Source organism: Magnolia sinica, chromosome 6 (genome assembly GCF_029962835.1).
Source record: "Magnolia sinica isolate HGM2019 chromosome 6, MsV1, whole genome shotgun sequence".
Classification (NCBI taxonomy): Eukaryota; Viridiplantae; Streptophyta; class Magnoliopsida; order Magnoliales; family Magnoliaceae; genus Magnolia; species Magnolia sinica.
Window position 1 is genome coordinate 60,945,119 of NC_080578.1, and position 23,830 is coordinate 60,968,948.

At 38.0% G+C, this 23,830-nt stretch overlaps 1 protein-coding gene and 1 long non-coding RNA gene across 5 annotated transcripts in view; both read left to right on the forward strand.

Moving 5' to 3' along the window:
• The first annotated feature begins 417 nt into the window (after window positions 1-417).
• Window positions 418-23,830, forward strand: part of LOC131248790 (probable catabolite repression protein creC) — a 97,787-nt gene continuing 74,374 nt past the window's right edge. Inside the window, exons 1-4 of one of the 4 annotated variants that reach the window (XM_058249245.1) lie at window positions 426-911; window positions 1,014-1,358; window positions 1,750-1,858; window positions 1,947-2,040. In XM_058249245.1, coding sequence (XP_058105228.1) covers window positions 726-911; window positions 1,014-1,358; window positions 1,750-1,858; window positions 1,947-2,040 — 734 coding nt within the window. In that variant the 5' untranslated portion in view covers window positions 426-725. Of the gene's footprint in view, window positions 1,359-1,749; window positions 1,859-1,946; window positions 2,041-23,830 lie in introns of all 4 variants that reach the window. The other 3 variants (XM_058249243.1, XM_058249246.1, XM_058249244.1) reach the window with 3 other exon arrangements.
• LOC131248793 (uncharacterized) lies at window positions 3,239-3,809 on the forward strand. The gene is made up of 2 exons (XR_009172462.1): window positions 3,239-3,546; window positions 3,578-3,809. It is a non-coding gene; the product is annotated as an uncharacterized LOC131248793 (long non-coding RNA).

Sequence of the window (23,830 nt, forward strand, 5' to 3'; positions counted from 1 at the left end):
TCTGGCTCATACAGGCCGAAAATCGTTCAATTTCAACTCGCAATTTTAAATGGTTGTGATTAACTGTCTCAGCGGCCAAATCTTGGAATGACTGGATTTGGCATCCTGCAAAACGCACTTATACGGCGTACGTTGTAGATCCACCGTATTCCTGCAGACTACATGACCTATTTCCTTTTGGAGTATTATGCAAATGCAATGCCCTTGATACCATAAAATGTGGTGGGTGTGGTTAATTTTGGGTGATCCAAACCGTTATTTTGATGAGCCTCACCACAGATGCCCGCACACCAGTTTCCTACATTCAATTGGCGAGTAAGATAATAGATAGCCAAGAAAGATAAATACATCCAGTGTCCACATTCAAGGAAAATAAAAAAGTGCTGTATGCGCAGGATCTTCCAACACGGGATACCTCTGGGAGGAGCCCACCTGCAAAAACTAGAAACCCGATCGATCGCACTGTACATTCTCTCGGGTCCAGCACTCTCTATAATCCCTCTATGCCCTTTTAAGAGGTAGAGAGAGAGAGAGAGAGATTGAGAAGATCCAAAGAGAAGAAGAATCCGTAGAAGCAGGCGAGACGGAGAGCGATCCGATGTTATGGTTTGAGAAAGATAGACACAGTTCCTAAGCTGAATAGAGAGTGAGGGAGATTTTTTTGATGACTAAGGATCAGCTTCTTCTTCATCGCTAGCATCATCAGCATCGAGCGGATCGATCGGATGTCGTCGATGATGTCCCCACCACCAACGTCGTCATCGTCGTCGGTCAACAACGCCACAGGCAATGCCCAAACCCCAGGCCTCAAGACCTATTTCAAGACACCCGAAGGCCGTTACAAGCTCCAATACGAGAAGACACATCCCGCTGGTCTCCTCCACTACGCCCACGGCAAAGCTGTCTCCCAAGTAGATATGAAATTCCTTGTTTTTCCTTCTCACTCCTCTCTCTCTCTCTCTCTCTCTCTCTCTCCATCATTTCCCATTCTCGATCTCACTCGTCTTCTTCAGGTGACACTTGCCCATCTCAAGGACAAACCTGCTTCTGTACCCACTCCTTCCACCCCTTCATCGTCCTCCAACTCCGGACTGAGTGCTGCCAGTGGCGTCCGCTTTGCTGCTGCTAGGCTGTTGGGTGGAGGCAATGGCAGCCGCGCCCTCAGCTTTGTTGGAGGCAGTGGCAACGGCGGTGCCAGCAAAGCAGGCACTGGAAGCAGCAGGATCGGAGGTACTTCTTTGGGGAACTCAGCTTCTTCGAATTCCCTTCCCTCTAACAACTATGACGGAAAAGGGACGTACCTCATCTTCAACGCTGGGGATACTCTCTTCATCAGTGACTTCAATTCACAAGACAAGGTGTATTATTCCACCCTTCCATTCTTCATCTCTCTTGTTGTCCTCTCGTTTATGTAACATAACTTCCGCTAAGTCTACAACTGCATCTATGTGCAGCCACAAGTGTTAACCTTTCACATGCATGGGACATTATATCCATCCATCAGGCGGGGGGGCAACTTGTACATGACCTGGCCAAAAGATTAGCCTGTGCATCTTTATTGAACATGCAGTCATGGACGATTGGGATGCTTTCTAACCATCTGCTGTTTTCCTACATCCTTCGCCTACCCAATGAGTTGATTCACCTGATGCGAGGCTTCAATGTCCCAGTCACGTGCTGGGCTGATTGTGGGCTTTTAGACCCTACAAAACATTTCAAGGAAATCAGCTCAGCATATCATCATTGCAGGACCCAATCAAAGCCGTACATTTCAGCAACTCGAACCCTGTATGTCATGCATTTGATCCTGAAGCTAAGGATGGCCATGACCTACTCATTGGGTTGAATTCAGGAGATGGTAAGTTCTTTTATGCCAAACTTGATATCTATCTATCTATCTATCTTCCTTCAAAATATTAAGATGGCTCATCATATCCATTTTCCAGTTTACTCGGTGTCATTGAGACAACAACTACAAGATCCTGGAAAGAAGCTTGTCGGAACCCAACATTACAACAAAGATGGTTCACTTAATAACAGGTAAGCTTGCTTCCCAAATTCTCGAAGTACTTCATTTCATGCTTTCAGTTGATATCAAATGATTTGACCTTTTGGTAAACTTGTTTTTACTGCTTTGCGCTTTTTCCAGTGTCAAGGAATTATATGTTTAGAAGTTGTTAAATCATGGTTTCTTCGCCACAAAATTCCAAGGATTTAATTCTTTGCACAAGTCAAATAACTTTAGGGCCTGTTTGGATGCCTGTAACTTTTTTAAGTTGTAAGAAAGTTACATGTAACTTACTTACAGGTGTAAGTAAGTTACAGGTAATCCTGTTTGGATATAAGTTGTAACTTACTTACAGGTAACTTACTTTTTGTGTTTGGATAACTTGTAACTTTATTATAAGTAATAAGTTCCATATTCACGCTAAGTAGAGCTTGAAATAGGGAATCGTTGAAAATTCAGATTTACACGTAAAAAAGATTGGATAAAATTATTCCATTTTATCAAGCCCATGTAAATGAATAGTTTGGTTGATTCTTAGGCTAAACAAATCAACAGGTGGGCCATAAAAGTGGGCTTACATTTTCAAAATGCGTGTAATGTAGGAAAAAAAAAAAAAAAACCTTGAGTTAAGATATCCAAGCAAAAATTTCCCACAGGAGTGACTCTTGTTGACAAGGATCAATTAAAGAGAAATCACAAGCATAGGAAGCTGCTTCCACCAAATTCTGCATTAGCAGTTAAAATCTCAAAGTGGGGCATTATTAAAATGGACCAATATCAAGGGACTATTAAAAACCAGATATCTTAACACTTTGATGTACCCTCGATTTCTCACCATTTGACAATAGGCAAGAATCCAGATGCAAATGGAACTTGGGACTGTTTGAAAATGGATATGTTAACAATGCAGTGGGCACTCAATTTCAAAACACCTGAGGACGTGCAGGAATCTCAATGCAAATAGAAATTGGGAGTGTTTAAAAAACCATATGTTAAAACAGATTTGGGACCTACACGGGGACAAGTTGCATTGACGAACAAGCCCCACTTATACAAAATGAACAATGGAATGTGGGCCCCACTATGATGTATTTGTTTTATCCACACCATCTATCCATTATTCTAGATCATTTTAAGAAATCAACCCAAAAATAAGGTACATCAAAATCTCAGGTGGACCAAATCACTAGAAACAATGTTGATTGAAGGCCCACCATTAAATACTTTTGGTAGGCCACTGATGTTTTGGATCAAACTGATATTTGTTTTGTTCCCTTCATCTAGGTCTTTTTGACCTAATCAACAGGTTGGATGTGAAACAAACATTACAGTGGCCCAAGGAGTTTTTTAATGGTGGACTTTCAATCATTACTATTTTGTGTGGTGTGGTCCACCTGAGATTTAGATATGCCTCATTTTTGGAATCAAGCCCTAAAACAATCCAAAATAATGAATGGACGGCATGGATAAAACAAATATAGGATAGTGGACCCCACAGACCATCGGACATTACCCACGCCTCTAGCCAAATTGCCTTTGTCAAACCCTAATGAAAAAAAAAAAGGAAAGGAAAACAAAAAAAAAAAAAAAAGGAAAGAAAGAAAGGGGTTTTCTAACCCTGCTGAAGCTGGATCGGAGAGGGAGAAGGAGACTGGGAGAGGGAGAATGAGACTGAGAGAGGGAAATGGAGGCCTTCACTCCGTCTGAGAAGGTAGGTACGCTCCTTCAATGCAGGTGCGATTCTTCCCAACGATTTTCATTTCAAAATTTCCAACCGTTACCTGTATCAAAGATACAGGTACCTGTATCAAAGATACAGGTAACTTGAAAAACGACTCAAGTGCCTTTAAGATTTTCGCCTCTTTCTCCTGTAAGAAAGTCACAGGTTGAGAGAAAGTTACCTGTGACTTTCCTCCCCCAAACACCAACTGTAACAAAGTCACCTGTAACTTTGTTACATTTTAGAAAAGTTACAGGCATCCAAACAGGCCCTTAGTCTTTGTTGGTTACACATGTTTGGTTGCATTAGCTTGATTTTAATACCATGATCACGTACTTTTAATGGACCATACGATTTTGCATCTTTGACTTAAGAAGCTTTTATTTTGGCTTCTCAAAGGTCTTCTGAGCTTTCTGCCCAGCAATTCAATTGAAAATGAGGGTGATTGAGAGAAATTCCGTCTAGGATTCAACATTGCATTCTCGGATTATGTTTCTTGTGAAGGTAATTGTTTGGTTCACCTTAAAGCATTCCTAGTTGGTTGGGGACTTTGTATAAGGTGGCATTCTCTCCTGTTCAGTTGCAGTTGGTAACAGAAGCTTTAGCTTTCTAATCAAGCTGACAGTTATTCAGCTGCGTATATTGAGGTTTAAGATTGATGGGGGCAAGCATGGGTGTTTCCTCCAATAATATATGTAGCATAATAAAAGCCATTCCCTCACATGCCTTTTGCTTGAACGAAGTGTTAGAGTGAGCCAATCAATCTCTCAAAGTGTATGATTTGCAGAACAAACATAGAACCATGTGAGATGTGGGTTGCATGGGATCACACAGGTTTTGAATGTCAGGTTGCTGATCTGCCCACTCGAGACCTCGGATTCCCAAGCAGGAATTAGGATCAAGAGATTGGGACCTAGTTTTAGAGAAATGGGGAAGTGTGTTGTTATTACTCAGAATGGTGAGCTACTTGTTTTTGGTCATTTGCAAATTCATAAACGAGTTAAATGGAATAGCAATGGTTTAGGGGCTGTTTGGTTGTGGGGGAATACCACAGTATTTCCCCATGTTTAGTCCCCACAATCTTTAAACATTGAATCGACTACCAAGGATATTGTAGAGCTTGATAGTTGTTTCAAGTTTCAACCGAATACTGTGGTAGTATAATGTTTTAATATTTTGATTGAAAGTGAACACATTGCAGTATCTTTCCTTTCGAGAAACAATCTCATGTTCATTGTTCAACGAGGAACAATTTAAGGAAACTACTGATGAAAAAGAAAGAGGGTAACTCAATTTAGTAGTGTTTTCTTTTGGGTGTAGCTTGGTAGTTGTTTCAAGTTTCAACCGAATACTGTGGTAGTATAATGTTTTAATATTTTGATTGAAAGTGAACACATTGCAGTATCTTTCCTTTCGAGAAACAATCTCATGTTCATTGTTCAATGAGGAACAATTTAAGGAAACTACTGATGAAAAAGAAAGAGGGTAACTCAATTTAGTGGTGTTTTCTTTTTGGGTGTTTGGTAGTGGTGGCAGCGGCAGCTTGGGAATCATGAAGATCACTGGGAATAATTCATTAAAATAAAATAGACAACAAGAAATGAATTGTCCAAATTTATAGGTTTGGGTAGAGATATGTTTAACTTTTTTGTTAGTTGGCAATTATCATCAAGATACCAAAAGAATAGTGGTTCTGATTGCAGAACAAATACAGTATGGTCATTATGATAATAGTAAAACCCAACATGTAGAAGGTTACATTTGAAGCAGTGGAACTAGGCTTGAGAAGTTTGTTTTGGTTGTGTAAAGAGAATGAGGTTAATGGCCCCCGTTTATTTATCCACTGCGTGATAGCAACGGCTATTTGGAGTAATTTCTTGGAAACTTATGTAAAGTGGGTCATGAGCAATTCGACAGGGGATGAGTTAGCCAATCGGGGCAGGAACCCATATCAGAAAGAAGAAAGAATCAGGCTAGCCTTTTGCCGTATGCTGGGAATTATGGAAGGAATGCAACAATCGTATTTTCAAGGATATTTAGAGTTCACCAGAAGTAATCATTGAGAAGATCAGGGTCTCGATCATCGAATGGGCAATGAATTGCAAGGTTTTCAGCGGGAAATTAGTCGCAGAGATCATCAAGGATTGGCATAAGTTACTTTCAGGTGGATATCTGACACAAGGGGTGCTATCCTTAGTGTTTTTTAATTTTTTAATTTTTAATTTTAATTTTTTAAAATTTAAATTAAATTTTTTTTTTTTTTTTTTAAAGACTGCTACTTATGCTTCTTGATTAAACTTTTTGTTTAGTCGCCAGACCGAGCTGCTGTTTTTTTTACCCAATATTGCTAGTGCTAGGGTTTGTCTATGCTTTTGTAATGGTTTCATTATTTCAATAAAATTTAGTTGCTTGCTAAAATAAAAACAGTTTGGTCCAAACACTTCCAACAGGAAGTGGTTCCTTGATCAGGATGAGTCATTGGCTATCAAATTGGAGGTGGAAATTTTTGTTAATAAAGTGTGCGCTGTGCGGGTCTCTGATGGTGGAAGGTAGCTCTTGCAATACAATGACTTGAGCCTTGAGAGTCTCTTTAATTAAGATTATGTTCCAGCATTCTAGAAATTAGATTGTCATCAAGAGAGGCCAATTTCCTTGCCAAGGAAGGTGTTCTTCATTCTTCTGACTGTATTAGAAGTTCTTATCCATTTCCTTGATGGATCTTTGTTGTGTTTTGCCTCTTGGCCTTTTAGTAAAATTTTGCTGTTAGTGTTCAAAATGGAGGACTTATCTAAGGCAGTTGTTGGAAGTTAGGTGATGGAAACTGCCTATGTTTTTGGCAAGATGTATGTTGTAATAATGTTAGTCTTCTTCTTCTTCTTTTTTTTTTTTTTTTTTTTGAGACGCACAACTATTTTATTAGCGCTATGAGGCCAAAGCCTAAAAAAATACAATAAAAAAAGAAGGATGAAAAGGATAGAGTCTAGCACATAACTTTAAAAGCATTCGCCCATCCCATTACATTCAATGTAGCCCTATTGAATGCTTCAACTACCTGACTGCTTCAATTCCGAATACACCAATTGTCTCTCCTCCCACAGAGTCATTACATTCAATGCGCCCCTGATGTGGAATTACTTCAAAAGATCAATGACGACCTAGAGATGAAGTTATAAGATGATTTAATCGAGAATTTACCACATTTTCTCTAATCCACATCATAGAATCCTACTAATGCAGGGGCATTTTTACACTGGGCTCGAGTGGGGTTGCCTGTGGGATGCAGGGACACACTCGGGGTGGGCGGCCCGTGTGAGGCAGGTGGCTCGTGTGAGGCGGTACCCATGTGATTTGGGGCCCACGAGGGGGTTCGGCCGAGGTCCTAACCTATGAGACGTGGGGCCTGGGCTACGAGATAAAGGGATTAATTCGCCACGTTTTATCAGTTCGAGCTTTTAGAGCAAGTGGTTAATTGTCCTGCATCAAATTGGTATCAGAGAGGGAGGTCTCGTGTTCGAGACTCTTCACATGGGGTGATTAATGCAGGGGCATTTTCACATCGGGCTCAAGTGGGGTTGCTTATGGGATGTAGGGGCACACTCAGGGTGGGCGGCTTGTGTGAGGCGGTACCCATGTGATATGGGGCCCACGAGGGGGGTTCGGCTGAGGTCCTAACCCATGAGATGTGGGGCCTGGGCTATGAGATAAAGGGTTAATTCGCCTTGCTCTATCAGTTTAAACTTTTAGAGAAAATGGTTAATTGTCCTGCATCACCTACTCTCTTGCTGATGATGGCGTTATCTTTTGAAGTAATTCCAATAATTTGATCTTTTATTCTTCTTCTTCTTTCAACAAATTCCTTCTTCATAATGGGGTCCAAACGAGCTCATTCCCTTCCAAGGAGTAACAACGGGCAACCATGATATTCGGTTCTATTGATATTCTAGCCAACCTAGGAAAATTTTCTTGTAGTGGTTTATCTCCCATCAAAACATCTTCCCCATAACAAATACTCCCTCCACCCCTAAGGAAAAGCCTACCTCCTCCTTAGACTTCCTTCTCAATCCCGCCATTGCTTTCCAGACAATCAATGCTTTATATAAATAAGACGCTCTGATCCATCTTCCCCATTCCTCTAATCCGTACCTCCTTTCTATGTCCTGTTCCCAAAAATTACCCTCCACACCGAACTGCGGAAGTCATTTCCCCAAAATCATAGAATTCATCGACTCAGGTCTTCATATACCAGCTCCCCCCCTCTTCTATTGGCTTGCACAGCTCCTCCCATTTCATTAAATGAAATTTATTCTTCACTTCACCCCTTTGCCATAGAAAATCTCTCCTAGTTTTATCTAGCCGATCTAAAACCGACTTTGGATATCTAAATAAAGACAAAGTAAACCAGAAATTAGACATACCCGCCTTTATCAACGTCAACCTTCCCCCTAAGGACAAATCCCTCTTTTCTAGCTCGATAGTTTTCTTTCAAACCGTTCCACCACCTTATTTCACAAGTGTTTATCCGGTTTCCCTATGCATAGTGGAAGGCCTAAATAGGTTGATGGAAAATGAACATGTTGTAAGATCTTTCCTTTCGAGAAACAATCTCATGTTCATTGTTCAAAGAGAAAATTTAAGGAAACTACCGATAAAAAAAAGAGGGTAACTCAATTCAGTGTTTTTGTTTTTCCCCCTGGTGGGGGGCAGTTTGGGAATTGTAAAGATTGCTGGGAATAAATCATTAAAATAATTAAAAAAAAAAGACAACAAGAAATGAAGTGTCCAAATTTATAGGTTTGGCTGGAGATTTGTTAATTTTTTTGTTACTTGGTAAAGAAATGTGCTGATGATGCTTGTTTAGGCAGTGGTGGTGGCAGCAGCTTGGGAATCGTAAAGATTGCTGGCAATAAATCATTAAAATAAAATAGACAGCAAGAATGAATTGTCCACATTTATAGGTTAGGGTAGAGATGTGTTATTTTTTTATTCTTATTTTGGTTAGTTGGCAATTATCATCAATACACCAAAAGAATAGTGGTTCTGATTGCAGAGAAAATACAGTATTATGATAATAGTAAAATCCAGCATGTAGAAGGTTTTACATTTGAAGCAGTTGAACTAGGCCTGAGAAGTTTGTTTTGGTTGTGTAAAGAAAATGAGGGAGATGGCCCCCATTTATTTATCCACTACACGACAGCAGTGGCTATTTGGAGTAATTTCTTGGAAACTTTCCTTGTAAAGTGGGTCATGAGCAGAGTGACTGGGGAGCAGTTGGCGAATCAGGGCAGGGCCTTGTATTGGAAAGAAGGAAGAATCTTATGGAGCTTTTGCCATATGCCTGGAATTATGGAAAGAATTCAACAATCGTCTACTCAAGGATGTTCAGAGTTCATCAGAAGCAATCTTTGAGAAGATTAGGGCCTGGATCATTGAATGGGCAATGAATTACAAGGTTTTCAGCAGGAAATTGGTCGCAGAGATCAGTGAGGATTAGTGTCTGTTTCTGGTGGATATGTGACATCAGGGGCGCTATCCTTTGTTTTGTTTGTTTTTTGTTTTGTTTTTTTGTTTTTTTGTTTTTTTTTTTTGGTTTTTTTTTTTTTTTTTTGGTTTTTTGGACAACGCTGCTTATGCTTCTTGATTAAACTCTTTGTTTAGTTGCTAGACTGAGCTGCTGTTTTTTACCCAATATTGCTAGTGCTGGGGTTTGTCTATCTTAATGGTTTATTTATTTCAATAAAATTTAGTTTCTTGCTAAAAAAGGAAACACAGTTTCCTTTTTTTTTTTTTTTTGGGTGCAAACACCTCCAACAGGAAGTGGTTCCTTGAACAGGATGAGCCATTGGCTATCATAATGGGCGTGGAAATTTTTGCTAATAAAGTGTGTGGGTCTCTGATGGTGGAAGCTAGCTCTTGCAATACGATGGCTTGAACCTTAAGAGTTTCTTTAATTAAGATTATGTTCCTGCATTCTAGAAATTAGTTATCATCAAGAGAGGCCAATTTCCTTGCCAAGGAAGGTGTTCTTCGTTCTTCTGACTGTATTAGAAGTTCTTATCCATTTCCTTGATGGATCTTTGTAGCATTTTGCCCCTTGGCTTTCCTTGTAGTAAAATTTGGCTATCAGTGTACAAAATAGAGGACTTATCTAAGGCGGTTGTTGGAAGTTAGGTGATGGAAACTGCCTATGTTTTTGGCAAGATGTATGTTGTAGTAATGTTCCTCTCTCTCAAGCAATTCCTTGATTGTTTCAGGTTTCATTGAACACAATCAATGATATCTATGGTTTCATGGTATTGAAAAACAGTTACATTATGGCTGCAAATGCCTTTACATAAAGGAAAGATGGGAGTTGAATCATTCCGTTAAGAAAAAGCCGGCTGTATCAGCCTGTATGGATTGATATGGGCTGATATGCTATTATCGGCCTAAATGATCATGAAGTGCCCATTTTGAAAATTTTTATTTTCAAAATCTTTCGTTTTCCCACTTATTTGTTCATTTCGACCATGAACCAAGCTTAGAAATAAACTAGATGTAGGACTATTCTTTGAGTTGTAATGATGATTTTTATTGAAAAAAAAACCAAAGGCTCAAAGCTTCACAACAACTACTTCCCAGACAAAAATGACCAATCACTTTGGTCAAAATCCTTAGTACATGAAACCCACCCTATTATGTCCAGCTTAGCCCTCTTATAGACCTCCCCCTCTGTCCTACTTTTGTTTTAAAAGCAACGATTGTTTCTCTACCCCCAAGTAGCCCAAGTTACAAGACTATTTTGAGGATGAAAACACAAAATTTGAATGGGGTTTGATGAACCAAAGTCGAGTGGACCATTTTGGGAAATATTGGAAGTACGGGATAAACTACCACTTCCCCCCTATTTTTCCATCTTTTTTTTTTTCTTTTTTTTGTACCTATATGTTACAAGCAGTGTTTTAAATAGTGTGTAGCGGATAGCATGGCGTTTGGCCCTCTATAGCGTGTAGCGTAAGCTACATAGCGTATACTGTAAGCTACACAATCCTTAATATTTTTAATTAAAATAATATAACATATGATAAAATTTACAAAATGCATAATTTCTATGAGTTCTTGACTACGAATCTGGATCATCAACCACTTATTTACGTGCAAAATCCCTCTCTCTTTGCCTTTAGACATCTCTAATTATGACTTTGTATTTATTTATTGAAACATCACAAATTCATGATATAGACCACAATTTGGATCGTCCGGATTGATTTAAGTGCTCTATCTATGATATGGACCACAATTTGGATGGTCCGGATTAGTTTAATGTAGTGCCATGTGTCATAGGTATAAGTCATCACCATTTTAAAATAGGTGTTTAACTAACATAGAAAAGACACTTGAAAAAATGAGATTTCAGGTAGCTTACGCTATCCATGCTATGCTACATGCAACGTAACTTACGCTACATACCCTGTAGCTTACGCTACCAAGGAATTACGCTACATGCGTACACTACGTAGTGTTTTCGCTATGCTACGCTACGTAGTGTATGCTACATGCTATGCTACAGCGCTACTGAAAACACTGGTAACAAGCTTAATCCACCAAATCATGCTTGACCTGCGTTTGATTAGGGCCTGTTTGGTCGACATTCAGTAGGTCAAGTTGACCTTGCCCGAACCAAAGAAAAAAAATACATATTTGGGATCCTCACATTAATTATCATTATCATTATCATTATTATTATTATTATTATTATTATTATTATTATTATTATTTTATTTATTATTATTTTTTTACCAATAACCTTTGAGATTTTTTCCAAAAGAAAAATTTTCAGTTGTTACAGCCGTTACCATTATGTAAATACCTTTGCCAGGTCTGCTCTACAAAAAGCAGTTAGGTCGTGTGGTCTTTAATGTTTAGGAGGGCTCTCAACGACGAAGAGATTGGGGATTACTTGTCTTATGAAGGTGCGAATAGATAGTCTAAGATTGGAAGAAAAAGATGAGCAACAATGGTGTTTTGAAATGAATGGGGCATTCTGAAAAGGGTGAGCCCCAAGTTTGTGAATAGGACTATGCCAAATAAAAATAAAATGCAGAAAGATAACATAGATAGCAGAAATTTAAAACAACCTCAAATGCACAAGTATTGAGAGGTTGATACGAATGTTGTTCTAAGGACAACCTTACACCAAAAACCAATGGCTTATGGTAGCGGTAGGACAACCTGATTTCTAGAACATTGGTAAGTATCAAAAACTTAAACTGATACAGAGGCAAAGGAAATGAATCAGGCTATTACAACATTCACCACATGTACATGAAAATAAATACAACATTCAACACATCGCATACATCACCATCATCACCATCATCATCATCATCATCCAAATTCCGAGAATTATAGTGGTTTGGGTGTACACGAACTGTTCTCAAACAGCCACCCTACTCCACTCCCAATATCCACAACCCACGGGATATCAGTTTTCACTAAGAAGGTTTTCCAAGGTTCACCTTAAAACCTTTACAATTGTGTTTTCAATGGGCTATCACAATTAAAAACCCCACACACACTGAGATTTTTTGGCTATCTTAGACAAAACCAAAATGAAAGATTTTCTGGCAATCCTACAAACCACAATGTAATAAATGAAATATACTTATCTGACGAATGATCTTCGATGTAGCCGGTAGAACTGCCTCTTTGTAGATGAAGATGTTCAATGTTCAATTTCACAGAAGGTGTTCTAGGTTTAGATGAATTTTAAATTAAATTCAACCTTAGGCTACTTGGATTCAATTTCTTAGATCTCACAAATGGTTAAATCAAAATCCCCTTTATATTAAGTAGAATGGAATCAAGAGATCAAAAAATTAAGAACCAAAAAGCTATTAAAATGATCTATAAATACCTCAAAATAGCTTTACAATAGTGGGGACTAATCTCTCAGAGTGGACTAATCTCTCAGAGTGATGACTTGAATTGGCTTGGAATGAATGAAAAAATATGAGAAATGTCCTTAATTTATAGGCTGCAATTCGGTTCCCTCAACTAGTCTAAGGTTCGGCTCGACTGGTCCTAGCGAAACCAATTTTCAAATTTTTTGGCGCGATTGGATAAAACGGACTCTCGACTGGTCAAGTGGCCAGTTCGACTGGTCGAGCACAGCGCTCAACTGGTCGGGTGAATAAAAAGTGCATTGCTGGACTTTGAGTCGAGCAGGTCTCCACAACCGGTCGAGCAGGGTACTCAACTGGTCGAAGACCAAACAACCTTATCCGATTTTTTGAGTAAAATTCTGGACTGGTCGAGAAAAACCCTGGACTGGTCGAGCCAGTGCCTGGACTAGTCGAACAATGATTAGGGCTAGTCGAAGCAAAGTCTAAAATAAGTAATATGACCCAAATTAAACATGCAATGTTAATAACCTAATCCTAAGGTCTTTCTAGGATCATGTATACCTTAAAAGTGAGTATTGAAATTGAAACATCGGACGCTTCGGTAGATAGGTCACGTTGAAGCACATGAAGCTTGACTTTGTACACTTGAACTTGTGTCTCGAACTTGTGTCTTGAACATGTGTTTGGAGACTTCAGCTTGAGCAAATGTACTTGAGCTTTAAGCTTGAACTTGAGCTTTAACTTGAGTACTTCAACTTGTTCTCGTAGTTGAACATGCACAATTGTAGCACACTCAATGTCGATGTAGATAACACGAAGCTCATCTTCAAATGAAGGTGAACTTTCCATCTATCAAAATAAGTCAAACATTCCAAAGTGTTTTGGCACAACAAAATTTGACAATCCAGGTCGCTAGATTTACAACATAGCACTTACAATCTCCCCCTTTGTTAAATTTGTGACACAACTAACTTATAGAAGATTAACCTATTATAATACACAGATTCACTCAGTTCAAAAATCCTTCATATAAAATCCAACAATCACAACTCCCCCTCAATCAACTCCCCCTCAACTTGAACTCAGTAGAGACCTGTATTAAGATATATGTATACATATATAAAAAAAAGCACATGCATATCCACATCTTTACATCTCACCACATCATCATAAAATAGATAAAAAAAAATAAGTAATCATATATACTCAATTTCTCCCCCTTTTTGTCACAAAATGACAAAGGAAGAAAAGATGAAAAATATGTGAATGTGGTATCTAAATATGTGAAGAGAGTAAGAAAGAGTGTGAAAGTTAGCGAATTAAAACATAATAGAATAGAGTATCCACATCACACACAGTTAAACAAGTCCAAATATAAGAGTCACTAAGAAGAGTAAAGTTACGAAGTTAATACAAGTCCACCAAAAGAAAGATATCTAATCAGAACCAGATGAAGAGGGTGGTGGAATGGATGGATCAATTTGGTGTAATCCCTTATTTATGCGTCTAAAATACTTACGCATATATTTCATTTGACTTGCATGGGATATTGTCAATCCATTCACCTTCTCTTCCAGTGAGCGAAGGCGCTCATCAAAATCAGAAGGCTGAAAATCAGGATCAGCCTCAACGTCATTAGATTCCAATTCATTAAAAATATCTTCCATATCAGCGTTAGTTGGCAGCGTATCTTCTTCTCGAACATCTTCTCTAACTTCACCAGCATCCTTATCTATCTGACCAGGTGCTAACTTCAAATTCATCTTGTTGATATTTGAATTGTTGAATGGAAGATGAGAAGTAGGAGCTTCTCCAGGAGGCACCACAGAACAGTGTAAAGCAAGGGTGGTCATTAAATAAGCGAATGGAATATCACTATGCCTCGGATGAAGTCGAAATTGGATAATGAAATAATAGATTAACGAAGGAAGACACACAGGAATGCCAGACATGACATCATGAAGAATACACACCATAAATGTGGTCAGTTCAGCCTTGTTACTAGATCTAGGGTAAACATCGAAAAAAAGATGCGATGTAATACTCTGTATTTGGGCAACATCTGGTTGGCCCGGAGCACATTCCCGGAACTCCATTCCGAGTCCATGTTGCATAAATTTCTGGTTAATAAGTGTTTTTCCGACTCATTCAATCTTTCAGCCAATGTCAGAATAGGAATGCCTTCATCATTCACTTGAATGTCCATCAACCTAGAAATTAAGTGACGATCTACTTTATATGAACCTTCTCTAAATATGATAGTGAAGGTCAAATCTTCAATAGATACATCACCTTTGCACGCATACATTGCTTGTGCAATGGAGCGGTATGCCGATCCGCCCCAATTCAGAATGTTATCCCATCCTATAGCAACAAGGAGGAGAATAATGTTGAATTGAACAAGATGATTTGCAGTGACGGTCCGCTCAACAATTATGTAGCGGTGACGGATATCCCGCACATATTCTGGGTCCTCTTTGAGTGGTCGAAGAGTACGCACCGAAATGGAATGAGAAGAAGATGCTCTAGTAGGTTTTTTCTACGGTTTACCTTCCATTGCAAGAGTAAACAAGAAAATGCAAGAAAGGATTTAAGGGTTTCAAACCCAATAGATTTTTCCCTAATACTCCAAGAAAATCACAAGGAAACTTGAAATAAAGGTAAGAATCAAGCTAAATGACAAGCAAAGAACCCAAATCTGAAAGGAAAATGAAAATGATGTACATACCAAGTAGTAATCGAAGGTGGGTTCGACGGGTTGGAGAAGGGCCGAGAGAGGAAGATGAGATTTTGGAGAAAAAGTGACTTTTCACCTTTAAAAGGGGTGTAGGCCCGCGCACCACGACTGGTCGAGTACATGCTCGACCGGTCGTGCCACGACTGGTCGAGTATGTGCTCGACTGGTCATGAGAGCACAAAAAAATTGCATATTTTTATACTTTTAAAACAAAAATAAATTACAGAAAAATATACAAAAATACAAGCATGTCATCATGAAAATTTCAGATTGAATTACACATGCCAATATCCATTTTTAATTTAGAAAACTTGTTTCTGTCAAGTGGTTTAGTGAATATGTCAGCAAGTTGATTTTTAGTCTGCATAGTCTAATGAAATAACTTTTTCTTCCACTAATTCCCGAATATAGTGATACCTAATGTCAATATGTTTGGTACGGGAATACTGGATGGGATTCTTAGAGATATTGATTGCACTAGAGTTATCGCAATATAGAATCATTGTGTCTTGTGCAATGCCGTAATCGTTTAACATTCTTTTCATCCACACAAGTTGAGTACAGGCATTTCCGGCAGCGATATATTCAGCCTCAGTTGTGGATAGGGATACGGAACTCTGTTTCTTGCTATGCTAGGAAACCAAACAGTTCCCAACATAAAAGCAACCACCGCTAGTGGATTTTCTATCGTCTATATTCCCAGCCCAGTCAGCATTCGAGTATCCAGCTAATTGAACATTAGTATCATGTGGATACCATAGATCTAAATTAACTGTACTTGCGACATACCTAATAATCCTCTTGACAACAATCAGGTGCGATTCCTTAGGATCTGATTGATATCTTGCACAGATACCTACGTTGAATGCAATATCTGGTCGACTCGCAGTTAAATATAACAGACTACCAATCATATTGTGATACAACCGAGGATCTATAATCTTTCCCGATGCATCTTTAGAAAGCTTAAGAGTTGTACTCATAGGAGTATCAAAGTTCTTACCACTCTCAAATCCAAACTTCTTAACCAAGTTTAGAGCATACTTGGTTTGAGAAATGAAAATACCATCTTTCAATTGTTTCACTTGTAGACCTAAGAAGTAATTCAGTTCTCCAACCATGCTTATTTCGAACTTGGACTTCATCAACTCTGCAAACTCAGTAGACAGGTTAGAACAAGTAGAGCCATAGATAATGTCATCAACATATATCTGCATCATAAGTATGTGTTCATTATTTTTCTTAACAAATAAAGTTTTATCAACACTCCTCATAACAAAGATATGACTTAGTAAAAACTTAGTCAGTTTCTCGTACCATGCCCTGGGAGCTTGTTTTAAACAATAGAGTGCCTTTTTCAGGTGATACACATGATCAATGTGTTTAGGGTCTTCAAAACCCTTTGGTTGTTCTACATAAACTTCTTTATGTAAATCATTGTTCAAAAAAGCACTCTTGACATCCATTTGATAAATTTTAAACTTTTTGAAACATCCAATGGATATGAATAATCTGATGGATTCAAGACGAGCTACTGGGGCAAAGGTTTCATCATAATCGATCCATTTTATCTGTGTGTACCCTTGTACAACCAGTCTTGCCTTGTTTCTTATTATATTTCCTAACTCATTAGTTTTATTTTTAAAGATCCACTTGGTTCCAATGATATGTTTATCAGCTGGTCTAGGAACCAAATACCACACATCATTTCTAATGAATTGATTCAGTTTATCTTGCATGGCTACTATCCAGTTTTCATCAGCAAGTGCCTCTTTTACATTGGCCGGCTCAATTTGGGAAGTAAAACACACATAATTACATATGTTTTCTAATGGTTTTCGTGTACGCACACCAGTGAGAGGGTTACCTAGTATTTGATCAGTAGGGTGATCTTTAAATGATCCAAGTTCAGTGATGATTTGACTAGATGAGGAGTCAGGTTTGTCAATTATATTGACTTCATCATCTTCTGAACTTGTCGCTAGTGTATTCAGGTGATCATCAATAACCACATTTATGGACTCCTGAATAACACCTCCTCTTATTGAGAACTCAATACGCTCTACTATTTAGAGCATACCCTAGGAAAATTCTTTCGTCACTTTTAGTGTCGAACTTCCCTAAATTTTTGCGGTCATGCAAAATATAACACTTACTGCCAAAAACTCGAAAGTATTTAACTGTGGGCTTCTTGTTAAACCACAATTCATAAGCTGTTTTATCTTTTGATTTTATGATATAAACACGGTTTATTATATAGCATGCAGTGTTTACAGCTTCAGCCCATAAATTTTTAGGTAATTTCATGCTATTCAACATTACATTAACCATTTCTTGAAGCACACGGTTTTTTCTTTCAATAACCCCATTTTGTTGAGGTGTCTTAGGTGCGGAAAATTCATGCGATATTCCGTGATCGCTACAGAACTTTTCAAAATTGCTATTCTCAAATTCCGATCCATGGTCACTTCGGATTTTAGAGATATTCGTTTCCTTTTCAGTTTGGATACGCTTAAGTATCATTTTCACATCATCGAGAGTTTCAGACTTCTCTCATGAAAGCTAATCCATGTATATCTGGTAAAGTCATCCATAATTACCAGAAAGTATTTCTTTCCACCTCGACTCTGCGTTCTAGTTGGTCCAACTAGATCCATGTGGAGGAGTTCAAGGGGTTTAGATGTGGCAAAGAAGTTCACTTTCTTGTGACTACTCCTTGTTTGTTTCCGGATTTGACATTCGCCACAAAATTTGTCGATTTTCTTCAATTTGGGTAGACCTCTTATTAGATCGGCCTTGCTAAGTCTATGTAAATTTCGGTAGTTTACATGTCCAAGGTGTTTGTGCCATAATTTGGTCTCATTGGTTTGGACCATGTTACAAGATACTTTAGATGAGCCAGAATCACTTACAATATAGCAATTCTCAGATGTTCTGCGACCATATAATATCACACAACCTTTCTCATTAGAGATCTCACATACTTGATTAGTGAATTTGACACTATGTTTATTATCGTAGATTTGTGAAATACTTAAAAGATTATGCTTAAGACCTTCTACGAATAAAACATTTTCAAAAGGAGCAAGATTGAAAAGTTGAACCGTAACTTGGCCAATTATTTTGCAATTGCTCCCATCACCAAATATGACTGACCCATCAGTCATTTCTTTGTAGTTGGTGAACAAATCTCTGTCACCTGTCATGTGTCTAGAGCAACCACTGTCTAGGTACCACTTTGATTGACTCAAAGCTTTGAAGGCGGTGTGGGCAACCAAACATGTAACCTTAAGGACCCATTTCATTATCATTTTGGGTTTTGGAGCGCTATTGGTTTTCCTTCGCTTGAAATTGTTATTAACTCTCACATTCAAGTTAGATTTCAGAAGCTCCTCAAGTAAATTGACAATCTTCTCAGCTAAGGGGTTATAATTCTGATTTCTACGATTGATATGGTTGATATTAGGTTTGGTAGCTTGAAAAGTTTTAGGATTTCTAAAACTATTTTGATTCGAGCTTTTCCCCTTTGAGTTAGAGGACTCTCCTTTAACAAGCTTAGGAGTTGTAATCTTATTTTTCAGAGGCATGTTTTTATCATAGCCCAAACCCGATCTATCTTCACACTTTCTTGATCTGGTTAGTAATTTTTGTAGTTTAGGGTTTCCCTGGGCATACCTCCAAGTATCCTTTGAGCTCAAGAGGGAAGAGACTTCCAGTTTTAGTTTCTCATTTTCTGATTTTTGGTTTTCAAGTTGAGATGTTTTGAAGTCTAAATCACATTTAGTTTTTTCAAAACAATAAAAAATATGCGATTTTTCTAAAACTAAGTTTTCAAAATCCTCTTTTAATTTTGGAAACTTTTCTTTTCGAAGTTTAAGTTTGACAGCAATCTTACAACTCTCCCTATATAGGGCATTGTAGGCATCTTGAAGATTGTCTTCGTTTACAGGGTCACTCCTCAGATTTTCATATTCTGATGTATCACAACTATATTTAGAAGTGACTCTGGTTAGAGTCATTAAGGCCTTGACCTCACTAGTAGATTCAAGTTCTGAATCATCCGACTTAGAAGAGACTTCAGAGCAGGACGATTCATCTCATGTGGCCAACATGCCTTTCTTTTTTGATTTGTCCCTTTTTGGACACTTGTTTGCCAGATGTCCATATTCATGGCAGTTGAAGCATTGGTTGTCTTTTAGTGATTTCCAATTTTTAGTTTTACCCTTTTTCTTCTCAGAGGGTTTTTGAAAATCGACTCTCTTTTTGCTTTTAAAAATCTTATAAAACTTCTTAGCTAATAAGGCCATATGATCCTCTGAATTTTCACAATCAGAATTACTACTATTATCTTGAGAAATACATTTAGATGATTTAAGGGCTATAGACTAACCTTTAGGAGCCTTGAAATTCAACTCGTAGGTTTGTAGGGAACCAACAAACTCTTCCACCCTCATATTATCCGTGTCTCGAAGTTCTTGAATGGTTGTCACCTTGGAATTGAATCTCTCAGGAAGTGAGCGCAATATCTTTGCACAAACTTTACTTTCTGGGATGCTATCTCTAAGACCCCACATTGAGTTGACTATGTCATTCAGTTTAGTATAGAAGTCTATGAATGATTCACTTTCGTCCATACGTATTTCCTCAAACCTAGTGGTGAGGATTTGAAGTTTTGACTTTTTGACAATAGTTGTACCCTCGTGTGTCATTGCTAAGATATCTCAGGCTTGTCTTGCAGTATCACAGGATATAATTCTTTTGAACTCATCTAGTGATAGTGTACAAGTGATTGCATTTAAAGCTTTGGCATTGGCACTGCTCTCATTTTTCTGAAGAGTAGTCCACATATAATATGGTGTTTCTTTAACGGACTTAGTTCCATCGGTGCCTAGAACTTCACACGTAGGTGGGTTCCATCTAGTCACTGTGGCTTGCCACAAGCTCTCATCGATGGACCTCAAAAAGATCCTCATCCTGGCTTTCCAATAAGCATAATTGGAGCCATCAAATGGTGGTGGCCTAGTAATAGAGAGGCTATCAAAATTTGACATATTAGGAGCTCGAGATCACTTAGCTCAGGAAATTAATCCAATGGAATGAGCTATTAGGCTTTGATACCACTTGAAAAGGGCGAGCCCCAAGTCCTAGAGGGGGAGGGGGGTGAATTGGACTATGCCAAATAAAAAATAAATTTAGAAAGATAACACAGATAGTAGAAATTGAGAGGTTGATACAAACGTTGTTCTAAGGACAACCTTACACCAAAAACCAATGGCTTATGGTAGGACAACCTGATTTCTAGAACGTTGGTAAGTATCAAAAACTCAAACTGATACAGAGGCAAAGGAAATGAATCAGGTTATTACAACATTCACCACATGTACATGAAAATAAATACAACATTCAACACATCACGTACATCACCATCATCATGATCATCCAAACTCCGAGTATTATAGTGGTTCGGGTGTACACTAACTATTCTCAAACAACCACCCTACTCCACTCCCAATATCCACAACCCACGGGATATCGGCTTTCAGTAAGAAAGAAGGTTTTCCAAGGTTCACCTTTAAACCGTTACAATCGTGTTTTCAATGGGCTATCACAATTAAAAACCCCACACACACTGAGATTTTCTGGCTATCTCAGACAAAACCAAAATGAAAGATTTTCTGGCAATCTTACAAACCACAATGTAATAAAATGAAATATACTTATCCGACGAATGATCTTCGATGTAGCCGGTAGAACTGCCTCTTTGTAGATGAAGATGTTCAATGTTCAATCTCACAGAAGAAGGGGTTCTAGGTCTAGATGAATTTTAAATTAAATTCAACCTTAGGCTACTTGGATTCAATTTCTAGGATCTCACAAAGGGTTAAATCAAAATCCCCTTTATATTAAGTAGAATGGAATCTAGAGATCAAGAAATTAAGAAACCAAAAAGCTATTAAAATGATTTATAAATACCTCAAAATAGCTTTATAATAGTGGGGACTAATCTCTCAAAGTGATGACTTGAATTGGCTTGGAATGAATGAAAAAATCTGAGAAATGTCCTCAATTTATAGGCTGCAATTCGGTTCCCTCGACTGGTGTAAGGTTCGGCTCGACTGGTCGTAGCAGAACCAATTTTCAAATTTTCTGGGGCGATTAGATAAAGCAGACCCTCGACTGGTTGAGTGGCTCGCTCGACTGGTTGAGCAGGGTACTCGACTAGTCGAAGACCAAACAACCTTATCCGATTTTTTGATTAAAATTCTGGACTGGTCGAGAAAAACCCTGGACTGGTCGAGCCAGTACCTGGACTAGTCGAACACTGATTAGGGCTAGTCGAAGCAAAGCCTAAAATAAGTAATATGACCTAAATTAAACATGCAATGTTAATGACCTAATCCTCAGGTGTTTCTAGGGCCATGTATACCTTAAATGTGAGTATTGAAATTGAAACATCGGACGCTTCGATAGATAGGTCACTTTGAAGCACATGAAGCTTGACTTCGTACACTTGAACTTGTGTCTCGAACTTGTGTCTTGAACATATGTCTTGAGACTTAAGCTTGAGCAAATGTACTTGAGCTTTAAGCTTGAACTTGAGCTTTAACTTGAGTACTTCAACTTGTTCTCGTAGTTGAACATGCACAATTGTAGCACACTCAATGTCGATGTAGATAACACGAAGCTCATCTTCAAATGAAGGTGAACTTTCCATCTATTTGAACTTGAAGGTGAACTTTCCATCTATCAAAACAAGTCAAACATTTCGACAAATCTTGTTTGTCGATAACCTCAGACCAATCAATTGAATTTTGATTAATACTTAATTGATCGAACGCTACTTGAAAAGGATGACTCTGTTCAGAAACAAAATTTCCTAGAAATTCTTACTTTCATTGGACCATTTGTATGCTTATGCTTTAGGATCCCAATTTGTGGATCTCTCAGTTCGAGAAATAAGAGGATTGAATCGTTTCTTCATCTCCCTTTCAAATTCGATAAATGTTCGTTGATCGTACACTTTATTACACTTGGATGATTTAGAGTATCATTTATAGTTTGATCTCTTTCAATTCCAATATTCTCCAATGGCTTGTATATGGCATTACTCGAGTGATGAGTCCTCCAAGGGTGTTTACATTTGGATGGCTGGTGGGTAGGGAAAGGATCCTTACCATCAACTACTTAAGAAGCAAAGTATGATCATTCCCAATGCTTATATCCTTTGCTTCTATAATGACAAAACAATTGCTCATTTAAAAATAATAAAAATAAAATAATTGCTCATTTATTTCTCTATTTTGAGTTTGTTGGATTGAGCATGTAACATTTCACGTTGGTAATGGATGAGTTAACGAGGCATTTGCAGGAAGAGATCCCATGGTGTAAGTTGTGTGCATATGATAGTTTTGATCGACAAGACGACGGAGGGTGTAAACACAAAGTTAGATTTATGGAGTGCTTTAAAATATAAAGGATTTAAAATTAGTCTCACTTAAACAGAGTATATGGAGTGCAATTTTAGTAACAATAGGAGTGAAAATGAGGAATTAATTATGATTGCTGATGCAAAGGTTTCCCCAAAATAATCACTTTCGATATCCTGGCTTATTAGTTCAGGAGTGGAAAGATTGAGAAGAATGTTGCCCATAGAATTCAAGCTGGATGGAAGAAATGGAGATGTGCCTCGAGAGTTATGTGATTGTCACGTACCACTCAAACTAAAGGGGAAATTTTATAGGATAGTTATGAGCAGTGCTCGAAGTATCGGCATCGCTACAAGTTTCGCTGGCCAGGGATACGAAAACAATATCGATATTGTTGATAATATCGTTGATAATCGAAAATGCGGGGAAACATAGGAAAAACGGTGGAATTTTCATCGAAACTTTAGGAAATGTTAAAATGTACATATTTGCATATTTAGAAATAAAAAATTTGTAAAAAGAATGCATACATAACAAGTTTCCATTTAATGGGGCCTTAAAAGCATGTGCTGTTGTAAGAAATCAGTCCAACCATCCCCTCCGGCCTATTTAACCATCCAACCTTCCCTCCAAACATTCATCAATATTGTAAAATATCAACAACACATGATATTTCACCAAGAAATCATCAACAATTAGAAATGAAACGAATGATTATGGTCTCAATATCTTCCATGTTGCGATATCAATAATATCGAGATATTATCAATATTATCAATGACAAATTGAACACTACATACAACCATGTACCCATGAAAAAATATTTGAAATAAAATTTTTGATGATATCAATACGTTGGCGATATTATTGAAATATCATCAATACACTTATGATACAAGCATTACCTGGAATTTACATATTAAAAAATATTGGCGATACGTTGGTGATATTGATGCATTGGCAATACAAGCGACACCTAGAATTTACATAGTTAAAAATATTGATGATTACATTAGCGATATTGATATGTTGGCGATACATTGCTAATACCAGAAA